At 33.8% G+C, this 19034-nt stretch overlaps 1 protein-coding gene across 2 annotated transcripts in view; it reads left to right on the forward strand.

The window, feature by feature from the left end:
* SLC9A9 (solute carrier family 9 member A9) overlaps positions 1-19034 on the forward strand; it is a 709438-nt gene that overhangs the window by 65138 nt on the left and 625266 nt on the right. For both annotated transcript variants that reach the window (XM_031957809.1, XM_031957810.1), the window contains exons 3-4: positions 6184-6261; positions 8612-8688. In XM_031957809.1, the coding sequence (XP_031813669.1) occupies positions 6184-6261; positions 8612-8688 (155 nt within the window). The remainder of the gene's footprint in view (positions 1-6183; positions 6262-8611; positions 8689-19034) is intronic.

The following is a 19034-nucleotide window of genomic DNA, read 5'->3' on the forward strand; positions in this document are numbered from 1 at the left end:
ACAAATCTGTTTTGTTTATACATAGCCTCATTACAATGTGCACCTTTCTCCATTTAGTTTTGCCAGTGTCATCTCACTGTACCAGAAAATCAAATTCCCGATGCCATAGTTAGCTAGTCTTACTGTATAATGTGTTATTTGGATTAATTGAATTTTTTGGTTAGTTTATTAATCAATTTATGAGATGATACATTTCCTGAATAAAAGCCATAACTGGGAGAAGCCTTAGGGATCATCTAGAATCCAAACTTTTATAGGTGAAGAAACTGAGATTTATAGAAACTAAGTTACCTTGCCAAGACAAACAGTTCAGCAATAGGCCTAGAAAGGCCCACAATGTGCATTATTTCACTTTTTATCTAGTATTCCTTTAAAATTTCATCTTTATTAGAATGACATAAAAAGAAACTGGATTAAATTTCATTCTGGCTTTTTAAAGTTTTCTCTCTGCCTGACTTTTTGCCAACCTGCTTATTGGACAAGAGAAAAACTAAAAAGGAGGAATTGTGGGTCTGGACAAGTAACAGACTTGATGTATAGAACTTGAATAAGAGTCAGTGACACTTAGCAACAAGAGACCAAGATGTCAGAACTAGTTCTAAGAATAGAGGCAGCAGATGGCTCATTAATTCACCTAAAAAACCCCAACAGTCACCATACCTGTTAGTTTTCATGAACTTTTAAAGCTTCCTATTTTTACTTTTGTCACCCTGCTGCCGCTCCCCAGCCTTTATCATTCCATGTCAAAATATGTACCCTTTCATCTCCTCCTGTTTTTGTGTCTGATTCTTGAATCAGTTATCAAATTGATGGTTTTATTGTGGGGAACTGTTTGCCCACCAGTTTCACTTTACTGAACTCACCATCCATTCCTGTAACTTTGCTAATCAAATCATCTCTTCCTTACTCCTGCTTCCCAGTGTGTATTGTTTCCCCCTTATTGGACTTTATACTCCTTTGGACCAGATACTGTTTTGCTTTTTGTATTTGCATACTCAGCACTTAGTACATTGGCACTTAATAAATTCTTAATCTTTTTTTTTTCATTCATTTTTTCATCATTTATATGGAATTTGGGAAAGTTTTCATTCTTTATCAAAACCATCTTTATTATTAATTGAAACCATCAGGTACATGTGTTCAATTTTTAACTTATATTTTAATGTATATATTTTTATATTTTAAGTTTTATATTTTTGTGGGACTTCTTTCTAAGGGATTTAGCATTATGATTCATAAAACATTTTGGAAAATCTATAAATAAGACTTCCAGGACCTGGGACAAATTCAACTAGTGGACTGAGATAGTTTGGGATATCCCCCAAAATGCTATTGGTGAAGCAAGTATAGTTGACTATTATTGTTAGTCCTGAGCATCCCAGGATCTTCTGGCCAAAAAGTACTAGATGGTTAATCTACCTCAATAGGCCGCAGCCATCCTTGCATAGTAGGACAAAATGATGAAGGATTAGAGAGGTATGGAAGACTGGCAAAAGGAGAAGTTAGCATTCTAGAAGAAAACTCATATTTATCATGTGCTAATTATCATCATGGCTGCTAGATCGAACATCTGTTGTATTAATTTAAAAAAATACAAAAGTTCTATAACCAAGACTAGATAGTTGAAACATCAAATACTGGATTATAAACATCAAGAAGAGAGTAGTTTTTATTTAATAAAAATTTTAGTTCCTTCAAGCCCTTGGAAGAATTAGGGAGCCCATTGACACCACAAAAATCTAGGCTAGTAGTATTCTCAATATTTGGTCTTGTGACATATCAAGGAACCTGCCAGAAAATACAAGGAAACTCTCCTTACTACAGTTTAGCTGTCCAGAAATCCAAAAAAAAATTCAAAAATCATCTAAAACATCTATATAGAGTTAAATCAAATTAAGCATATATGTATATAAAGATCATGCTTTACAATGTGCTTCAAATATCCTCTCACTTCTCTCCAACAATGTCACCTTTCTTACTCCTAGTAAGAAATGGTCAAAAGACACCCCCAAAGGCAGAAAGATTCTGTGCCAGGCTTATTTAGGAAGCAGTAATCTGGAGTGGAGAAAAGGGACAAGGGGCACCCAACTTCAGGACTGAGATACATATGTGAGTCTTTGCCATCTTCACTACCATGACATTTCCTGGGGCCATGTCACCCTTAGAGATACATTTGCAGAGCAGGATAGAATGAGTTCACCAATGCCCCAAGATATAGGTCAGAAATGTTTTTTTGAGCAGGATGAGGAATTTAAAATACTGCCTGTTTTACAAAGTTGTGAAAATTCAGATTCATTAGTCTAGGGAGGAGATTAATTTGGATAATAATTTGAAGCAATGAAAAGCAGTATCATAAAAAGAATCATGCAATTCTATTAAGAACACTGGATTTAGTATCCAAAAGTTTGTGCTTGAAACTCTATTTTTCTGTTTAAGAAATGTTTTCTACAATGTTTACCTTCTCATTTTACGAGGCCCAGTGACAGGCTAAATGACTTGCCCAAGATCACACAGGAAGTAATTATGCACAGTGTGATTTGAGCCCAGGTCTTCTGATTATAATAATTTTAAGATTTATAAAGTTCTTTTTTAAAACAAACAAAGAAACATCTCTGTAATATGAGTAATACAAGTACTATGTTCCATATTTTTAAAATGAGAAGACCAAGGCCCAGTTGGAATGAGTTTTCCATCTAAATATTATGACAAATCGGCCCTTCCCACATTAATTATTATTCTATTATATTATTAAAAAATAAGCAAACAGAAGGGGAGGAAAGTTAACAGTGGCCTAAAATAAATGTCATTTTTTTCTTTTTACAAAATTGCCCTGGACCCATATAATAGAAATTTTCATTAATTTTTCTCCCCATGTTTTATTTATTTATTTTCAGTCACAGAAAAGGTAGAAATCAGTGAGAATTTGTGGTTGATTTTTTTTCTGTCACAATACTACTTGAGCAAATGACATCTTTTTTCCTAGGCCTCAGTTTACTCATCTATAAAATGAAGGGTTGGGTTAGGTGACCTCTTAGGTAACTTCCATCTCTAAACCTGTGTTCAGAGTCCTTCCTGGCATTCGACCTTATGATGACAAGTTCATGTGTTCACTCTATGAGAGTGCTTGTTAAAGTCATCAGGATTAAGTAGATGGAAACAAAAATATAAATCTCAAACTCCTTCTGAGTTATTTATTGATTTTTCAGAGAATCACAGATTATGAGCTGAAAGAAAACTCAGAGATCAGTTAGTCTAATCCCCTTATTGTACAGATAAAGATTTTATATTACACACACATACTTACATGTATATATTATATATATAATATGCATATATATACATACAATATGTGGATACGTGTGTGTGAGTATGCGTGTAAAGAGAGAAACAGAGACAGAAAAAGAATGGAATCATTTTCTCCTGTTATCAAAACAGCCAATTTCCCACCCCCAGGAGAATTTCACAATCAAGAAATGTCAGAACTGGGATACTTGGGGCAGAAGCCAGAACTTTCAGGATATACAAATATATAACAGGACAGCTCTCTGGAGAAGCACACAGCCCCATTGTGGCCTTGCATTGCCCAGGGCTTGCAATCTCAAGCAAGTATATGTTTTTTGGGCAAGGCAAAGGAAGAATGGGGTTTGGCAAGTAACTCTACTGGTGATTTTATAGACATCATCTCTAATCAACTGAAACTTGTGTTTAAGTGCTAAAAACTTTGGCAGGGCAGGGGAATAATGGAGAAGAAGGAACAAAGAAATATCAAAACTAGTTCATGTCCTTACTTTGCATACAACAGAACTAAGAAGATATGTTTTTTAAAAAACTCAAGACATAGAGAATGATTAATAGCTAGCCTGTGTTATATAAACCCAATGCCTGGCATAGAGAAAAAGCAGTCATTTATTAAGCATTTGTAGTGTATCTACCTATTCAATCTATCTTTCAATCTGTCTCTCTCTGTTTCTTTCTCTGTCTCTATCTTTGTCACTCTGTCTCTCTTCTCTCTCTGTGTGTGTCTCTGTCTCTCTCTCTGTCTCTATTTCTATCTCTCTCTCTGTCTCTTTGTCTCTCTAACCGCTCTCTTTTCTCTTTGTCTCTCTCTCCCTCTGTCTGTCTCTCTGTCTCTATCCCTATCTATCTCTCTCTATTTCTGTCTCTCTGTCTCTCACGGTCTCTCTGTCTCTGTCTCTATCTCCATCTCTGTATCAATTTCGTCTCTCTCACTGTTTCTCTGTATATCTCTCTTCCCTCCTTGTCTCTCTCTCCCCCTTTGCTCCTTTTCTCTCTCTATCTTTGTCTGTCTGTCTCTTTCTTTCACATCCTATCTCTGTCTCTCTCTGGCAGTGCAGAGCATAATAGAGTGCTAAACCTTGGCGTCAGGAAAAATAGGCTTGAATCCAGGCTCTGACATTCACTAGCTGTGGGAATAAATCACTTAACCCCAAAGAGTCTCAGCTTCTTCACCTAGAAAATGGAGATAATAATACTCTCAGGACTTGCTTTCTAGAATTGTTCTAAAGAAAAAGTATTGCAAACCCTAAAAAGCTACCTAAATGTAAAGAAAATCCTTATAAATAAAATAGACATTCAAAAGGAAAGAGAAATTATTGTAAAGACTGGAGTAGTTAGAAAATAGCTTCATACAAGAAATAAGCCTTGAAGGTGTCAGGATTCACCTAAGAAGGGGAGGAGGAACCAAAAGAGAACAATTAAATATGAGAAACTGGAAAGTTTGGGAGGGAAGGGAGAAGCAAAGTATTAGGTTTAACAAAGGTATTGAAGTAGAAATGACAATGACATTTTCACAAAACTGTGAAAAGCCTCTTCTTAGAGGAAAAAAAACATTTATAACATTTGAGTAGGAAATTATGGAAATTTAGTATCTCTAGAGAGGGTATCTGTGTAGCATTATTTCTTTTAGAGAATAGGGGACTACTTTATAATTTTAGTCATTCCCCCTTTGTGGGACCTCATCATATTTATAATTTTGTGGGGGGTGTTATTTGTTTGCTTTGTTTTATTTTATTTGATATTAATCAGATGCCCCCAGTCATTTTTTGACAACTCCCTCACTCTCTTATCATTTCACATACCTGTCTGCATTTCTACCTAATACCTTGTGGGGACCTTCTCCAGTTTTGTGGCCCACCCCAATAAATCTGTCTAATCTCTGATCTGGGCCTTCCCCTATTTTCTGTCCTGTATTAATGCTGCCAAGTTCTATGACCGATACAGATACTTAGGGAATCAGGTCACTCAATTTTGGCTTTCTCATTATTTTAAAATAAATAACAATAACAATGGGAAAAAATCAAAGAACATAAATGACTCAAAAGTTAATTTCTTTATTCAAATATGTTTTCCAATTCTTCCCAATGGAATGATGGCACATAAAGGTAAAGATAACCTGTAGTAACTGTCATTGTCAAAAATGAGTATGGGCAAGTTCATATGTCAATTTGAAATTTTAATCTTTGGAATAGAATAAATAGCCAGTTATCTACTATGACAAAAAAAGAAGACCGACAGCAAACTATAATAATTCTCCAGAAGTGACATTTGAGGGATAGGGATCTTCACAGGGAATTCAAAGTTGAAGAAATGTTTTCTATCAATGATATTTGTCTCTTGGTATTCTGAGAGATTGCCTTGAACACTTCAGGATTTAAGTGATGTACTCGGGATCAGACAGCCAATATATGTCAAAGCTGTAACTTGAACTTGACTTCCTGGTCCTTCAGCCAATTCTCTGTTCACTATGCCTTGATGTCTCTCTGATGTTGGGGGAATTTTTAAGAACAATCTTCTGACCAAAAAGTGCCTCGATGGAGTGTCAAATTCCTTTGTCGTGAAAAAAAAAGAGAGAAAGAACAACTCAGAATAAAAAGGAAGGCGTCTTTTTGTTAGCCATGTACCCTGAGGTTTCTTTTTAGGTTTTAAAGATGGTTGGATACCTTTCACATTTGAAATCTTGTCTTCAAACAAACCTTTGTTCTTACATATTTAAGTCTGAATTTCCTTTTCCATTTTTGGCTTTTGCTAATGATATAGTGCAATGAAATGAATATTCCCCAGTCCTTGAAAGCCCAAATAGCTATAAAACTTAATTCAGAGCATGAGTTCCATGGCCCAAAGCTGCATCTTTTTAACTTATCCTCTCTCTATCTTTCCTGGCAGATGACATTTGATCCAGAAATCTTCTTCAATGTTTTATTGCCCCCAATTATCTTTCATGCTGGATATAGTTTAAAGAAGGTAAGTTTGGGTAATATATCTCTTTCTACCTCCTTCCCCAGTAGAAAAATCTAATGACATGTTCTAGTCAGATAATTCTACTTTAAATAAGAGGAGACTAAATGTAGAAACTTTTTGCTCATAAATGTATTTATCTCATTTTTTATGCAGAGGTTCTTAACCTGAACATTAAAAACATTTTTGTTAACTATATTTCAATACATTTAATTTCCTTAGCAATCCTATAAAATTTATTTTATGCGTTTTAAAAACATCGTTCTATGGACATGGCTCTTTTCAATAATGAAGTGATTCAGGTAAATTCCAATAGATATGTGATGGAGAGAATCATCTGCATCTCAGAAATTGGATCATGGGGACTGAATGTGGATCACAACATAGTATTTTCACTTTTGTTGGTTGTTTGCTTGTTTTTTTCTTTCTCTTTTTTCCCTTTTTGATCTAATTTTTCTTGTATAGCATGATAACTGTGGAAATATGTATAAAAGAATTGCATATATTTCTCATATAGATTACTTGTAATCTGGGGGGAGAAGGAAGGGAGGGAAAAATTTGGAACACAAGGTTTTTTGAGGATGAATGTTGAAACCTATCTTTGCATGTACTTTGAAAATAAAAAGCTATTATTTAAAAATAAAATATAAATATTTTATAATATACATAATATAATATAATATAATAAAAATTAAATATAAAAAACTAAAAATAAAAAAACCATCATTCTGTGAAGGGTTCCATAGACTTTACCCTACTCCATGGCATAGAAAGGTAAAGATGTCCCTCTATTAGATTATTATTGCCATAAACAATCATAGGATACCTCCAGTGCGCATAAATTCTGGCAAAGTGATCCAAGCTAGAAAGATGTTGCATATGGAACCAGCTTCTATATTTCTTATCCAACCACAAGACAGGCTAAGTTAGGAAAGGCTAATCAACAGATTGACTTCAGGTTTGGCCATGGAAACTCTTCAAGAACATTCATTAAGTTGTAGTGAGTTTATGATCTGTATCAGAGGAGGAAAGTGCCCATCATAGGCCCTCAAGGGTTGAAGCAACAAATATCTTTGGGACAGCCTCATATCCCAGATTTTTACTTTTCTTCAAGTAATAGAAGCTAGCTTTCATATAGTGATTTAAAGTTTGCAAAGTACTTTTAACATATTATGTCATTTATCCTTACAAGGATCCTACGAGATAGTTACTATAGGTTTTATTATTTCCAAGTTACAGAAGTGAACACTAAAATTCATAGTTTTAATAACTTGTTCAAGACCATATAGCCAATAAATAGCCAAGGTGAAATTCAAACTCAGTACTTTCTCTTTATTATTCTAAGACCAGTATTTTTTCTCTCATATCACATCACCTTGGAGATTATTGATCCAGTTTGAAGGCCCAATTTCCTTTTATTTATTTTTTCAATAGCATTTATTTTTCCAAAAATATACAAAGGTAGTTTTCAATATTCACCTATGAAAAGTTTTGCATTCTAAATTTCTTTCTCTCTCCTCCTGACACCAAAACAATAAGCAGTCCAATGTAGGTTAAACATATGCAGGTCTTGAATTCCTAATTTTAAGATCCAATAATTCTGATAGTAAAAGTTTTTAATAAATCACTAAAGATTTGTTCATGTAAAAAAAACTTAATAGTAACAAGTACAAATGTCAGTTATTATATAGATACAAATCTAGAGCCTTCTAGGTTGACATTTCTGTATATCACGGTTTAATCATTCAAGCAAAGTATTGGTTTTCTTAAAATCATTCAGTTCATTGTTATCCTATTTTCCCTCCTTTTCCCTGCTTCCTTTGTCCTCTTCTTAACTTATTCAGAAGTATTTAGCAGGAAGGAGAATGGTAAATGAAAAAAGTAGCTCTATTACAAAGCTTCTTAAACTGTAGGTTTTGTGACTAAATGTGGGAGTTGCAAAATTATAATTGATTATCAGCAAATGTTTGATTTGCATATCTATTTTACATACCTGTGTACCTTAGATCATGTAAAAATTTCTCAGGTAAAAAGAAGCCATGAGTAGAAAAAGTTTAAGAAACTATGCACAAGAATCAAAGCACTTGAATTCAAATTCTTCCTTTAACAGTTACTTGAAAGATCTTTGGCAGGTCGTTTTCTCCCTCAGTAAGTTTCCTAATATGTAAACTGAAGATGGAGGACTAAATGGGCTCTGACATCCTTTTCTCCAAGAGTCATCACAGTACAAAATGAAATGTGTCTTGGTTTAAAATTTTGAAACTGTGATCAAATCCTTATGGCTTTTTTTTTCCTATGAAATTTCTCCTCACTCCAATCATTATTCACTATCTTTCTTATGCTATTTCTTTTCCAGAGGCATTTTTTCCAAAATTTGGGATCAATTATAACATATGCTTTTTTGGGAACTGCAATTTCCTGTATTGTTATTGGGTAAGTAAAGGCTCTAGCATAGAATGCAGGCTGATACTCATTGTTTATACTGTGTTGAAAGATGTACTATTACAGTGACTGAAGGTATAGAAATCACCTGGATTTATTGAAATGGCGTGTCTTCAATATTCTAAACGGTGTAATCATTTTCAGCAATAGATATTCAGCCACATAAACAATAATTGGTTTTTAGATGGATATATGTAATCTCTGTTATTTACAAGTTTTCTTTGTAAAACTTTGTGAGTTAACTTTAACAAAAGAGTAAAAATACTCTATTTATTTGCACATTCTCTTCTGAACTCTATTTTCCTGTAAATTCATTTGAATTTAATGCTGTTGAGATAATTATTTCTGTAATGATAATTGTGTATTTTTTTCTGATTTTGCTTTCTTCATTTTGTATGCTTGTTTAGGGGATTTTTAAGACATTTGCCATTTCTTACTATATGATAATGTTCCATTATGTTCATGTGTTATAATTTGTTGAGTTATTTCTTAGTCATGAGAAACATAGGCTATTTTAATTTTTTCTTTTTCTTTTACGAATAATGTTTCTCTTTTTCAACTACAAATAATGCTTCTTTATTTTTGCACAAATAGATCTTCTTTTCTTGCCTATAACTCTCTTAGGCTATTTAAGTATGTGGTCACTAAGTCAAGATAGATGAAATTGTTCTTATTCTAAAAGTGCCATCTTGCCTTCCAAAATATCACACTAAGCCATAGCTTAACTAAAATTTTAAATTGTTTTCCACAATTCCATCAGTCTATTCTACCATTTTAAAATTATCTTTGTTAGTTAACATATGAAAATGGTATTTTAGGATTGTTTAAACATATTTTTCTCAGATTATTTAAATTGGAACAGTTTTTTGAGGGTTAAATATTGATGAATCATGTTTCTAATTTGGATAACTATCAGTTTTTTCAATTTAGGCACTTATCTATTGGAAAATGGATTTTAATCTTATAAATTCATTTCCTTATAGATTTTGTATGTTAGATTTTTAATATAAATATTTACTTTTAGCATAAATGTTTATGGTAAAATTTTAATCTTTCTTATTCTGTATGCATTATTTTGTTATGTGAAACTTTTTACATTTATCTTTTCAAGTACTTTAGTTCCTTTCTTTTATTCTATTTGTCGAACAGGAAAGAATTTTCCTCCTCTGTACTATTAGTATAAACATATTCAATTTTCTTCTTTTTTTAATAACTAAAAACATCTAAATTCTTGATCTATGTGGAATTTATTATGGTATATCATGCAAAATGCAGAAGTAACCTTTGTTTCTAAGATTACGTCTATCTTTAAATCTATGATCTTATGATTTAATAAGATTTGTGTTTTTTGACATGTTGCTCTAACATTTTTTCTAATTATATTTTATACTTTACTAAAAAAAATCAGTGTTTTATGATGGCAGTTGAACAATAGTGTCATAGATTTATCAAAAAGTGAATAAACATTTATTAAATTCTGGAGATACACATAAAACCACAAAGCCTGATTTGCCCTCAAGGCATTTACATTCCAATTGAAGAATATAATTCTGATTTAGACTAGGGAAGATCTTAGAACTAGGTATACAATCCCTCATATGTCCTTAGTTGTAATACTTGCCTATCTAATCTATAACATTGACTTATTGTTCTTATTTAATCAAGGACTTGAAAACTTTGATAATATTTTCAATCAGCAAAATTTGAGATTGATTACTAAAAGTTTCTCTTTCATTTGATAAAATCCCTTGACACTCTTGTCAATGTAGTCTTCCAAATAAATTTTAACAATTTTACTCTACCATCTCTTCCTACCTCCCTTTCAGAAATCTATTTAATATAACAAATACTGTTTTTGAAAAAAAATTAAAGAGAATAAAATAAATAAAACTAATGAAAAAATCTGAAAATATGTGTCATATTTATAGTTTTTTCCCTTCTGCAAAGGGATCAGTTGGCAGTGCCTTGTTATATATTTTTTCTTTTGAGCCAGATTTGTTCTTTATAATTTTGAAATTCTGATTATTGTGTATATATATGTGTGTGTTCTCTCATTTATATTGTTGTTGCCATTGTATATATAGTTTTCTTGGTTCTGCTCACTTTACTCTTAATCAGTTTGTACAGAATTCCCCTTGCTTCTATGTGTTTATCCCATTTATCATTTCTAATAACAGTAATTTTTCATTACATTCACATACAATTTGTTTACCCATTCTACCTTTTAATAGGTATTTGCTAAATTCTCAATTCTTTGCAATCACAAAAAGTGGTGCTATTAAGTATTTTGGTGTATATTCTTATCAGATGACTCCTTGGGATATGAATTTCATAATGGAATCTGTGGGTCAAAGAATATGGACATTTTACTAACTTTTTGAATAATTCCAAATCACTGTCTAAAAGTGGTTGGATTGATTCATAGTACCACCAATAACGTACTAGTGTTCATCTCTTTCCCACAACTCATTCAACAATTGATTATTCTTGTCATTTGTCATCACTGTGTAACTTCTCATTCCTTGTTAGCTGAAAATTTTAATAGAAAAATGAGTTGAAAAATTTTAGTATTGTGAAAATTTCTAGAATGACATGATTTTTTGGTTTATGCACTAGAAATTTATGAGGTCATTTCTTGAACTGTTATATGACTGTTGTGTGAACAAGATAAGCAGCCATATAATTCTGGTAGCAAAATTTATAAAGGAAGAGAAAAGCAAGTAGATGCCTACAGACAGATTTAGTATAGCTTAGTAAAGTATTAATCATTTATGTAGGCATTCTCTTAACATTCTTTAATCCTTTTTATGTTAGATATCTCTATAACATAAAAATTAGAAAACTTGCTACAAAAAAATCAGGACACTTGCCCATACCCATCCAGACGAAGATTTTTAGAGATGGAAAAAGACTTCCCATGAGTTCATCTTTAACAGGAATTCCCAGATAAGGAAGCTCCCTCTCCCAGAGAGTTTTTACCCTCAGCATAGGTTGACAACTTTTCTGAAACTTAGTCTTAGGGAATTTACAGAGCATAGTACAACCCCTGGCACATATTGACTAATTATAGAGTTTTGAGGAGTTAGATCCAGGTCACATAGCCAGCATGTATCAGAAGAAGTACACAGATTGTTCAAAACTTAGGTCTTTTTGGTTCGAAAGAAGTTGTCTATTCCATGCTGGCTCTCATACTTAGGATATATTATCGTTTAGTGGTTTTTCAGTCATGTCCCACTCTTTGTGATCCCTTTTGGGGTTTTCTTGGTAAAGATACTGGAGCAGTTTGCCATTGCATCCTGCAGTGGATTGAGACAGAAGCTAAATGACTTGCCTGTGATCACACAGGTAGTAAATGTTTGAAGCTGAATTTGAGCTCAGTTCTTTCTGATTCCAGGCCCAGGCATTCTGTCCACTGAGCCATTGTAGCTGCATCCAGTGAGTCCCAGCTATTTTTATTCAAATATTTCCTTTATATATTTCATACATTATTAAACTCCTGGTATGTGTCAGATAATATGCTAGGCATTAGGGATTTAAGAAACTTATGTTCTATTCAGGTAATACATTTATATAGATAAGTAAGAACAAGATAATTTGAGGAGGGAGGGAGTGTTCACTTCTTAGGGGGATCAGGAAAGGGTAGGGGGCTGGAAACTGAGCAGAGCCTGGTAGGAACTTAAGGATTCTAAAAGATCTAAGAGGACCATGACTTCAGGGAGGTGATACCATGACATGCAAGTGAATTGGATTTAAGTGAGGGAGGGCTGTACAAGGTCACCTGCCTCACCTTCTCCTCCAGAGCCACCTGGGTCTAGTGGCCAGATAGAGATCAGGATGCCTGGAGGTGGCCCTGGATGAAATGTGAGACCTTGGTCTTTTTAAGCTAAGCCTTCAACAGGTCTCAGTAATTAAGTCTATTCAGGCAATAAGACAAGGAGTAAGAAGTAGAAGGCTGAATTTGAGACACAGTTGCCACATGTAGGAGATAATTCTCCTTTTCTTAGACTAGACGGGCTCTTTTGTCTCTGAATTCATGACCCCATGAATCTAATGGTTGGCAGGTTGGATTTAGTTTGAAATAAATGCATGAATCATCCAGTGATCTATGTATAGTAAGCTGGAAAATTACCAAAAAATAAAAATCATAGTTCTCTTATCCTTAGGAATTCAGAATCTGGAGGAAGAAAAGACATATATCATAGCAATGCCATATGCAAAAAGTACTTATGCATTTTGGGGGATGAAAGGGAGTTGTAAAGAAATTAAGTTATCCAAGGTTCCAGTAGCTTAAGGGAGATAGGATGATTCAAGAATGGATTCTTCCAAGGACTGAATCTTAAACAGAAAATTAATGGAGAAGGACATCCTTCCTTCAGGACATTATATGCAGTATGTATGGCCTTTGCCCTGATTAGGAAACAGCAAGTAAATTTCTTGCCTAGAAAGCCACATTCATGGATGTTATGCAGAAAAGAGATGAATTTATTCTTTTTGGCTTGAGAGGGGAAACCTTATAGCAACAGGAGAAACTTGTAAAGAGGAAGACTTCTTTTTGTGTTAGGAAATACTTTCCAACAATTGTTACTGTTATTGTTCAGCTGTTTCAATCATGTCCAACTCTTTATCTGATCCTATTTGAGGTTTTCTTGGCAAATTTTTACTGGAATGGTTTGCCATTTCCTTCTCCAGCTCATTATATGAGTGAGGAAATTAAGGCAAATGGATTAAATGATTTGCTCAGGATGACACAGCTAGTAAGTGTCTAAAGAAGTCTTTCTGACTTCAGGTCTGTTGCTCTATCTACTGTATTCACTTGGCAATTAGAGCTGACCTAAAGTGGGACAGAGTGACTCAAAAAGGCAGGTGTACTGCCTCACTTGAGTTCTGAAAGTGACGGTTGAATGATGACTTAGCAGTTCTGTGGTGGGGGATATGGTTTGGACCATATGGTCTTTGAGGTCCTTGAAATTTTGTGCTTCATATAAAACAAGACAAGAACAGGTGGGAATGTTGACTATAAGAAGACTTTAAAGCCTGGGATCAAAAGTTTTGATTTAGTGTGACAAACAATTGCCAAGAATTGTAAAATTCAGAAAAGGCTGTGATACAAAAGAAATTCAGTAATAAATTTGGCTTAGTTTTAACTTTAATTCTTTCCATCTCCTTGAATAAATAATGGATTTTTCTAAGCAAGAGGTATGGCTGGCTATGCAGCTGACCAACCAGATGGAGACTAAGCAAAGGATGGATATGTCCATTTTTATGAATTGTCAGTGGTATTTGGATAATCTTACATTGTTTCAGTAACCAGATGTGCCCAACTTTTTGATAATACAGCATGAACACATTTAGCTGGGAAAGTTTATTTGACCACATTCTTTCTATAGAAACAAGAAAATCTTTAAAGGATCAGCTATTTCTGAAGTTATTTCTGATTATATTTGTTCCATTTTTGATTATCAAACAATTTTTCTTGGTAAAATGAAAACTCTCAAAAATCCCTTTTGTATACTTGGAAACTATATTTCATCTTTTTCTTCCTTTGGGAGTTGGCTTCATTTTTTATTAATAATTTTAATACTCGAAATCTCCAGCAACTGATGTAACATGGTTAGATAATAAGGGAAATTGGCATAATGCTGACTATCAGCATGTTTATCTTTTTTAAAGAAAAAATAGCCGTGCAAGAAATGTTTCTTATTTCTTGGGCAATAAAAACAGCATTCTTCCTCCTTAATTCTAATGAGGAGTTACAAACAAATCCCAAATTTTAAAATTGGGAAAACATTTTGGAAAAATGAAAATAAGTCTAAGCATAAAGAACTGCATAAAGGGGCAGGTAATTTATATGTTACACATTTAATTTCCCACAGGACTTTGCAGCTAGTTAGTCTCTACAGTATATTTATGGAACAAAACATGTCCTTCTTTGGAGTCTGTTTTTTTAGCTGCACTTAGCTAGGTGTAACAGTGGATAGAGCACCAACCTTAGAATCAGAATGATCTGAATTCAGATCTGGCCTCAGAAACTTACTAACTGTGTGGTCCTGAGCAAATCACTTAACCCTGTTTGTCTCAATTTCCTCATCTGTAAAGTGACCTGGAGAAGGAAATGGCCAAGTGCTCCAGTATCTTTGCCAAGAAAATCCCAAATAGGGTCATGAAGATTTAGACCTGGAAAATGACTGAATAACAAATGAAGCAATATCAGAATTAGCAATTGCCCTCTCATCATGTCCTAACTTCTTGGAATGAGAGAGAGAAATAACATCCCTCACCTACCCAAGTGGGTTTTAAAATGGGAGTAGAAATTAGAAGGGAGAGAATTCCATGTATGGAGGATGGTCATTGCAAACTCTAAGAACTACCAAATGGGAAGGAAAGAGAAAAGTATGGTCAGGTATTTACCTAAATCACCTCTGGGAGTAATATCTTCAGTATCCTCTGATGAATTTCAAATTATTGAGAATGTCTTTGGTGAATTTTAAATTTTGAACAAAAATTCTGCATTTATAAAATCTGAAAAAAGAAAGATGTGTGTTTTTATTGATAAGTAGATAGATAGATAGATAGATATGAATACAAGATCTACCATATTATGGTTCTGGACAGCTTTCAGGGAGATTTCAGATATAAAGGAAAACATGCAAGAAAGATACTCTCTCAGAGAAGGATATTTTTCACTAATGCCTCTTGATTGGAGAAACCTCTTGTTCAGTCTTCTAGTATCAGTCTGACCTACTATCAATGCCAGGAACCATGGTTTGCTCTTCTGACTTTGTAATGTTTGGCAACTTTTCCAAATACCAATTTACAGTTGGTTTTACAGGAAGGTACATGCTTTGTCCTCTTGCTAGTTTGCAGATAAAACATAAAATTTACTAGCCACTTGAAGGCAGATAGCAGGTTAAATAACACAGAATTTCTGGAGGAGAAGTAGTTTTTGTTTTCAACACAAGGCATGAAACTCAGACTGTGTTAGAATAGAATTCCACTGGGGGGGTAGAAGGGAGACACAAAACAAGGGATACTGGCACAAGGCCACTGATGGGGGAAAGAGCTCAACCTAACCTGCCACATGGGAAACTCCTAATTTTAGTTAATTCTTTTTGGTAACAAGGTACTAAGAAACTCCTAATTTTAGTTAATTCTTTTTGGTAACAAGGTACTAAGATTCTATGCTGCTGAAGGACTGCAAATCCCATTAAATTAAATTCTGAATCTTGGGGCAAAGCCTAGTGTGACTTTAATGCCCCCAGTCCCATGTAAATTCCCCCAATTAAACATAAAATTGAAAACATATATTGTTTCATTTTAATTCCCAAATTTAGTAGAGTGCCTGGCATATAATTAGCATTTATTACCTACTTGCTGCTCATTCTCTGGGACTGTGTGCTTTATAGAGTATGTATATGGAAGCATGTATGTATATGAATTGTCACAGTTCATGCAATTTTATGTAGAGTTGCCAAGAAAAAAATGAATTCACCAAATAAGACTTTCTTCTGTTATTTATATCAATTCCTTAGAAATGTAGGTGCTGCCATTGATTCTGAGTTTTTCCAATATATATAAGAGTATTGTAAGGTTGAGCCAGTCTTATCAGTGTTTCTAAGTTAATTCTCATGGAATTCTGAAATTCTTCATTTCACCATTTTCTAATCTATCTTTTCCCTCTCCTTCATATAATTCTTCCCTCACATCTTCGTAACTATAGCCTTAGTCATGCAGTCCAACAAAAGGCATTTATTTAATCCTTGGTGTATCCCATGTATCGTGTTAAGCATTAAAAATACAAGTACAAGCATAAAGAAAAACTCTCGCCCCTCAAGAAACCTACATTCTTAGTTGGGGAACACAAGACACAAAAATAAGGGCATAGAGAAATGGGAGATAAAAGTATATGGAGCTTGGTCATGGTGGAGAAAGGAAATATGACTAGTCTGGGTATCTTTCTTAAATGGAAGTTCAGAGAAGTGCCATCCAAAAAAAGAAAGAGAATGCAGGGGTTGACAGTGCAACCAATGTTTGAATTCAAGAGTTGTAAAGAGCTTCCTAGGGAATTATAGCAAATGGACAGCCTAGAGAGGAATGGTCCAGGTCCATCCTGCCTTGGCAGACTAAAGACCCAGGTAATAATGATGTAGAAGGCTCATGGAGTTCTAAGTATCAATGATGTATTGTGATTTGAGACAATAATAGATTCTCTGGTGTCAGAAAAAAAAAGAAAGAGTGATGATTTAAATAAATAGATATATATATGTATGTGTATATACATATATATGCATATGTCTAAACTTTAAAGTATAGTCTGAACTAGAGATCTGTGGAACTTTTTTGTATACGGAGCTATATATGTGCCAGAATGCACCAGAGCCTATTTTCAAAAAAAAAAAAAAAAAAAAAAAGGAAAGGAAGTTTATGGAGAACTGAAGCAAAAGGTGTGATGAATGGAAGTTCTAAGGGCCTCAGAGATGCTGCTTTGAGGGGGGAGAAGGAAACCATCAATACTGTAGCCATCTGGGCCAGACTCACACATCTATTGCTTCCACATTTGCCTGCTCATGCCTTAAGATGTCAGGATACAATGGATGACAGAGATCCAGAAAGAAATGATAAAAAAGCAAGCACAGCAATAACTCTTACCCCCAAAGAGAAAATGTAGCAGGTCATGTACAAAAAGAAGATATTTCTTGTTTGAGGATTCTGGGGAAAGAAAAAAATTCAATACGTTTTATAAGTAACATAAGTATTGCATCTAACATGATAAAAGAGCCTGTTAGAGCTGAATTTGTGCAAGAAGCTCTCATTCCTATGGAATTTATGTTAAGCATTATAAGTGCATTATGAAATTTATCTTTCAGGTTTTGTTGATTTTTTTTGTTTGACAACACAGTTATATCTCAATATCACCCAATTTGTTTCTTTGAACTAAGAAAAAGCAATTAAGCAATAATAATTGACACAAACATTGCCTTTAACCTTGTAGTTAACATTCTACAACCATTGACTTTAACCACCCACATGAGAGGATCAAAGTATGTTTTATCATCCTTTCTCTGGGACCAAGATTAGCTATTGTAATTAATTAGATTTGTTTCCTATTTAGTGTTGTTTTTGTTTATAACCTTGTAATCATTGTGTTTGTCTTTCTCCTGCTTCTACTTACTTTTCTCTGTATCTATTCACGCAAATCTTCTTTGTTTCTCTGAATTCCTTATTTCATTTCCCCAACACAAAGCAGTATTTCACTATATTCACTATTTTTCAAATTAATAGGTATTTTCCTTTCTTTTTTTTTTTGATTAACAAATTTATTTGAAACTAGTAGTTCTTTTTCCCCCTATAGTCTGTAGTATTTTTATTTTTTTCCTGTTATTTATTTTTATTATTATAGCTTTTTATTTACAAGATATATGCACAGGTAATTTTTCAGCATTGACAGTTACAAATCCTTTTGTTTCAACTTTTTCCCTCCTTCCCCCAGATGGCAGGTTGACCAATACATGCTAGTATTTTTTCCTTTCTACCTCTTCCTCCAATTGAGAGAAAAACTTGTAAAACAAATATGCATACTCAAGCAAAATAAATTTTTGTTGACTATTTCAAAAAAATGTGTATCATTTAGTATAGTCAGTCCATTACCCTTTTGTTCAGGAGGTAGGTAACATTCTTCATCACTGGTCTTCTGGAATAATAGTGGATTATTGTATTGATCAGACTTCTTACATTCATATCACAACTGGATTAGCTTTAATTCCACTTTTAAAAATATTACTTTTTAAAAGGAAACCCTAAAATCTCAAAATTATTTTGTTTCCTCTTGTGACCCCTGCACCCAAGTCACAATGTAGCTCATTATGAACCATTTGTTCAAGACTTTGACAGGAAATATGATAGGGGGGCTGTGTCAGCTTATTTACAAAAGGCCATTCAATCACTATAAAAAACCCTCACAAGGGCATACAGATCATGCGATTAAAAGAAAAAGAAATAGGGATAGAAAACCCCAGAATGAAAGTTGTCAGCTCCTGATATAGAGTGACAGAAAGTCCTATTCTGAGCCTAGAACCACTGGACTGAGGTGCCTATCCTGTCCCAGCAATAAGAGCACAGGCTTTGCTCGTGTAGTCACAGATTTAATTTCTAAAAGCTATCCCAACCCAATCCCTAATTTTATACATGAGGAACTTTTGGGATTTCAACCCAATTCCTCTGATTCACTCTCTCACAACACCAAATATAATGAGGCAGGGACTAATAAAACCAATTTAAAGACAAGACCCTACTGGGGCCATTGCTAGGTTTACCAGAGCTCTAGATCAGAGTTTCTTAAA

Source organism: Sarcophilus harrisii, chromosome 3 (genome assembly GCF_902635505.1).
Source record: "Sarcophilus harrisii chromosome 3, mSarHar1.11, whole genome shotgun sequence".
NCBI lineage: Eukaryota > Metazoa > Chordata > Mammalia > Dasyuromorphia > Dasyuridae > Sarcophilus > Sarcophilus harrisii.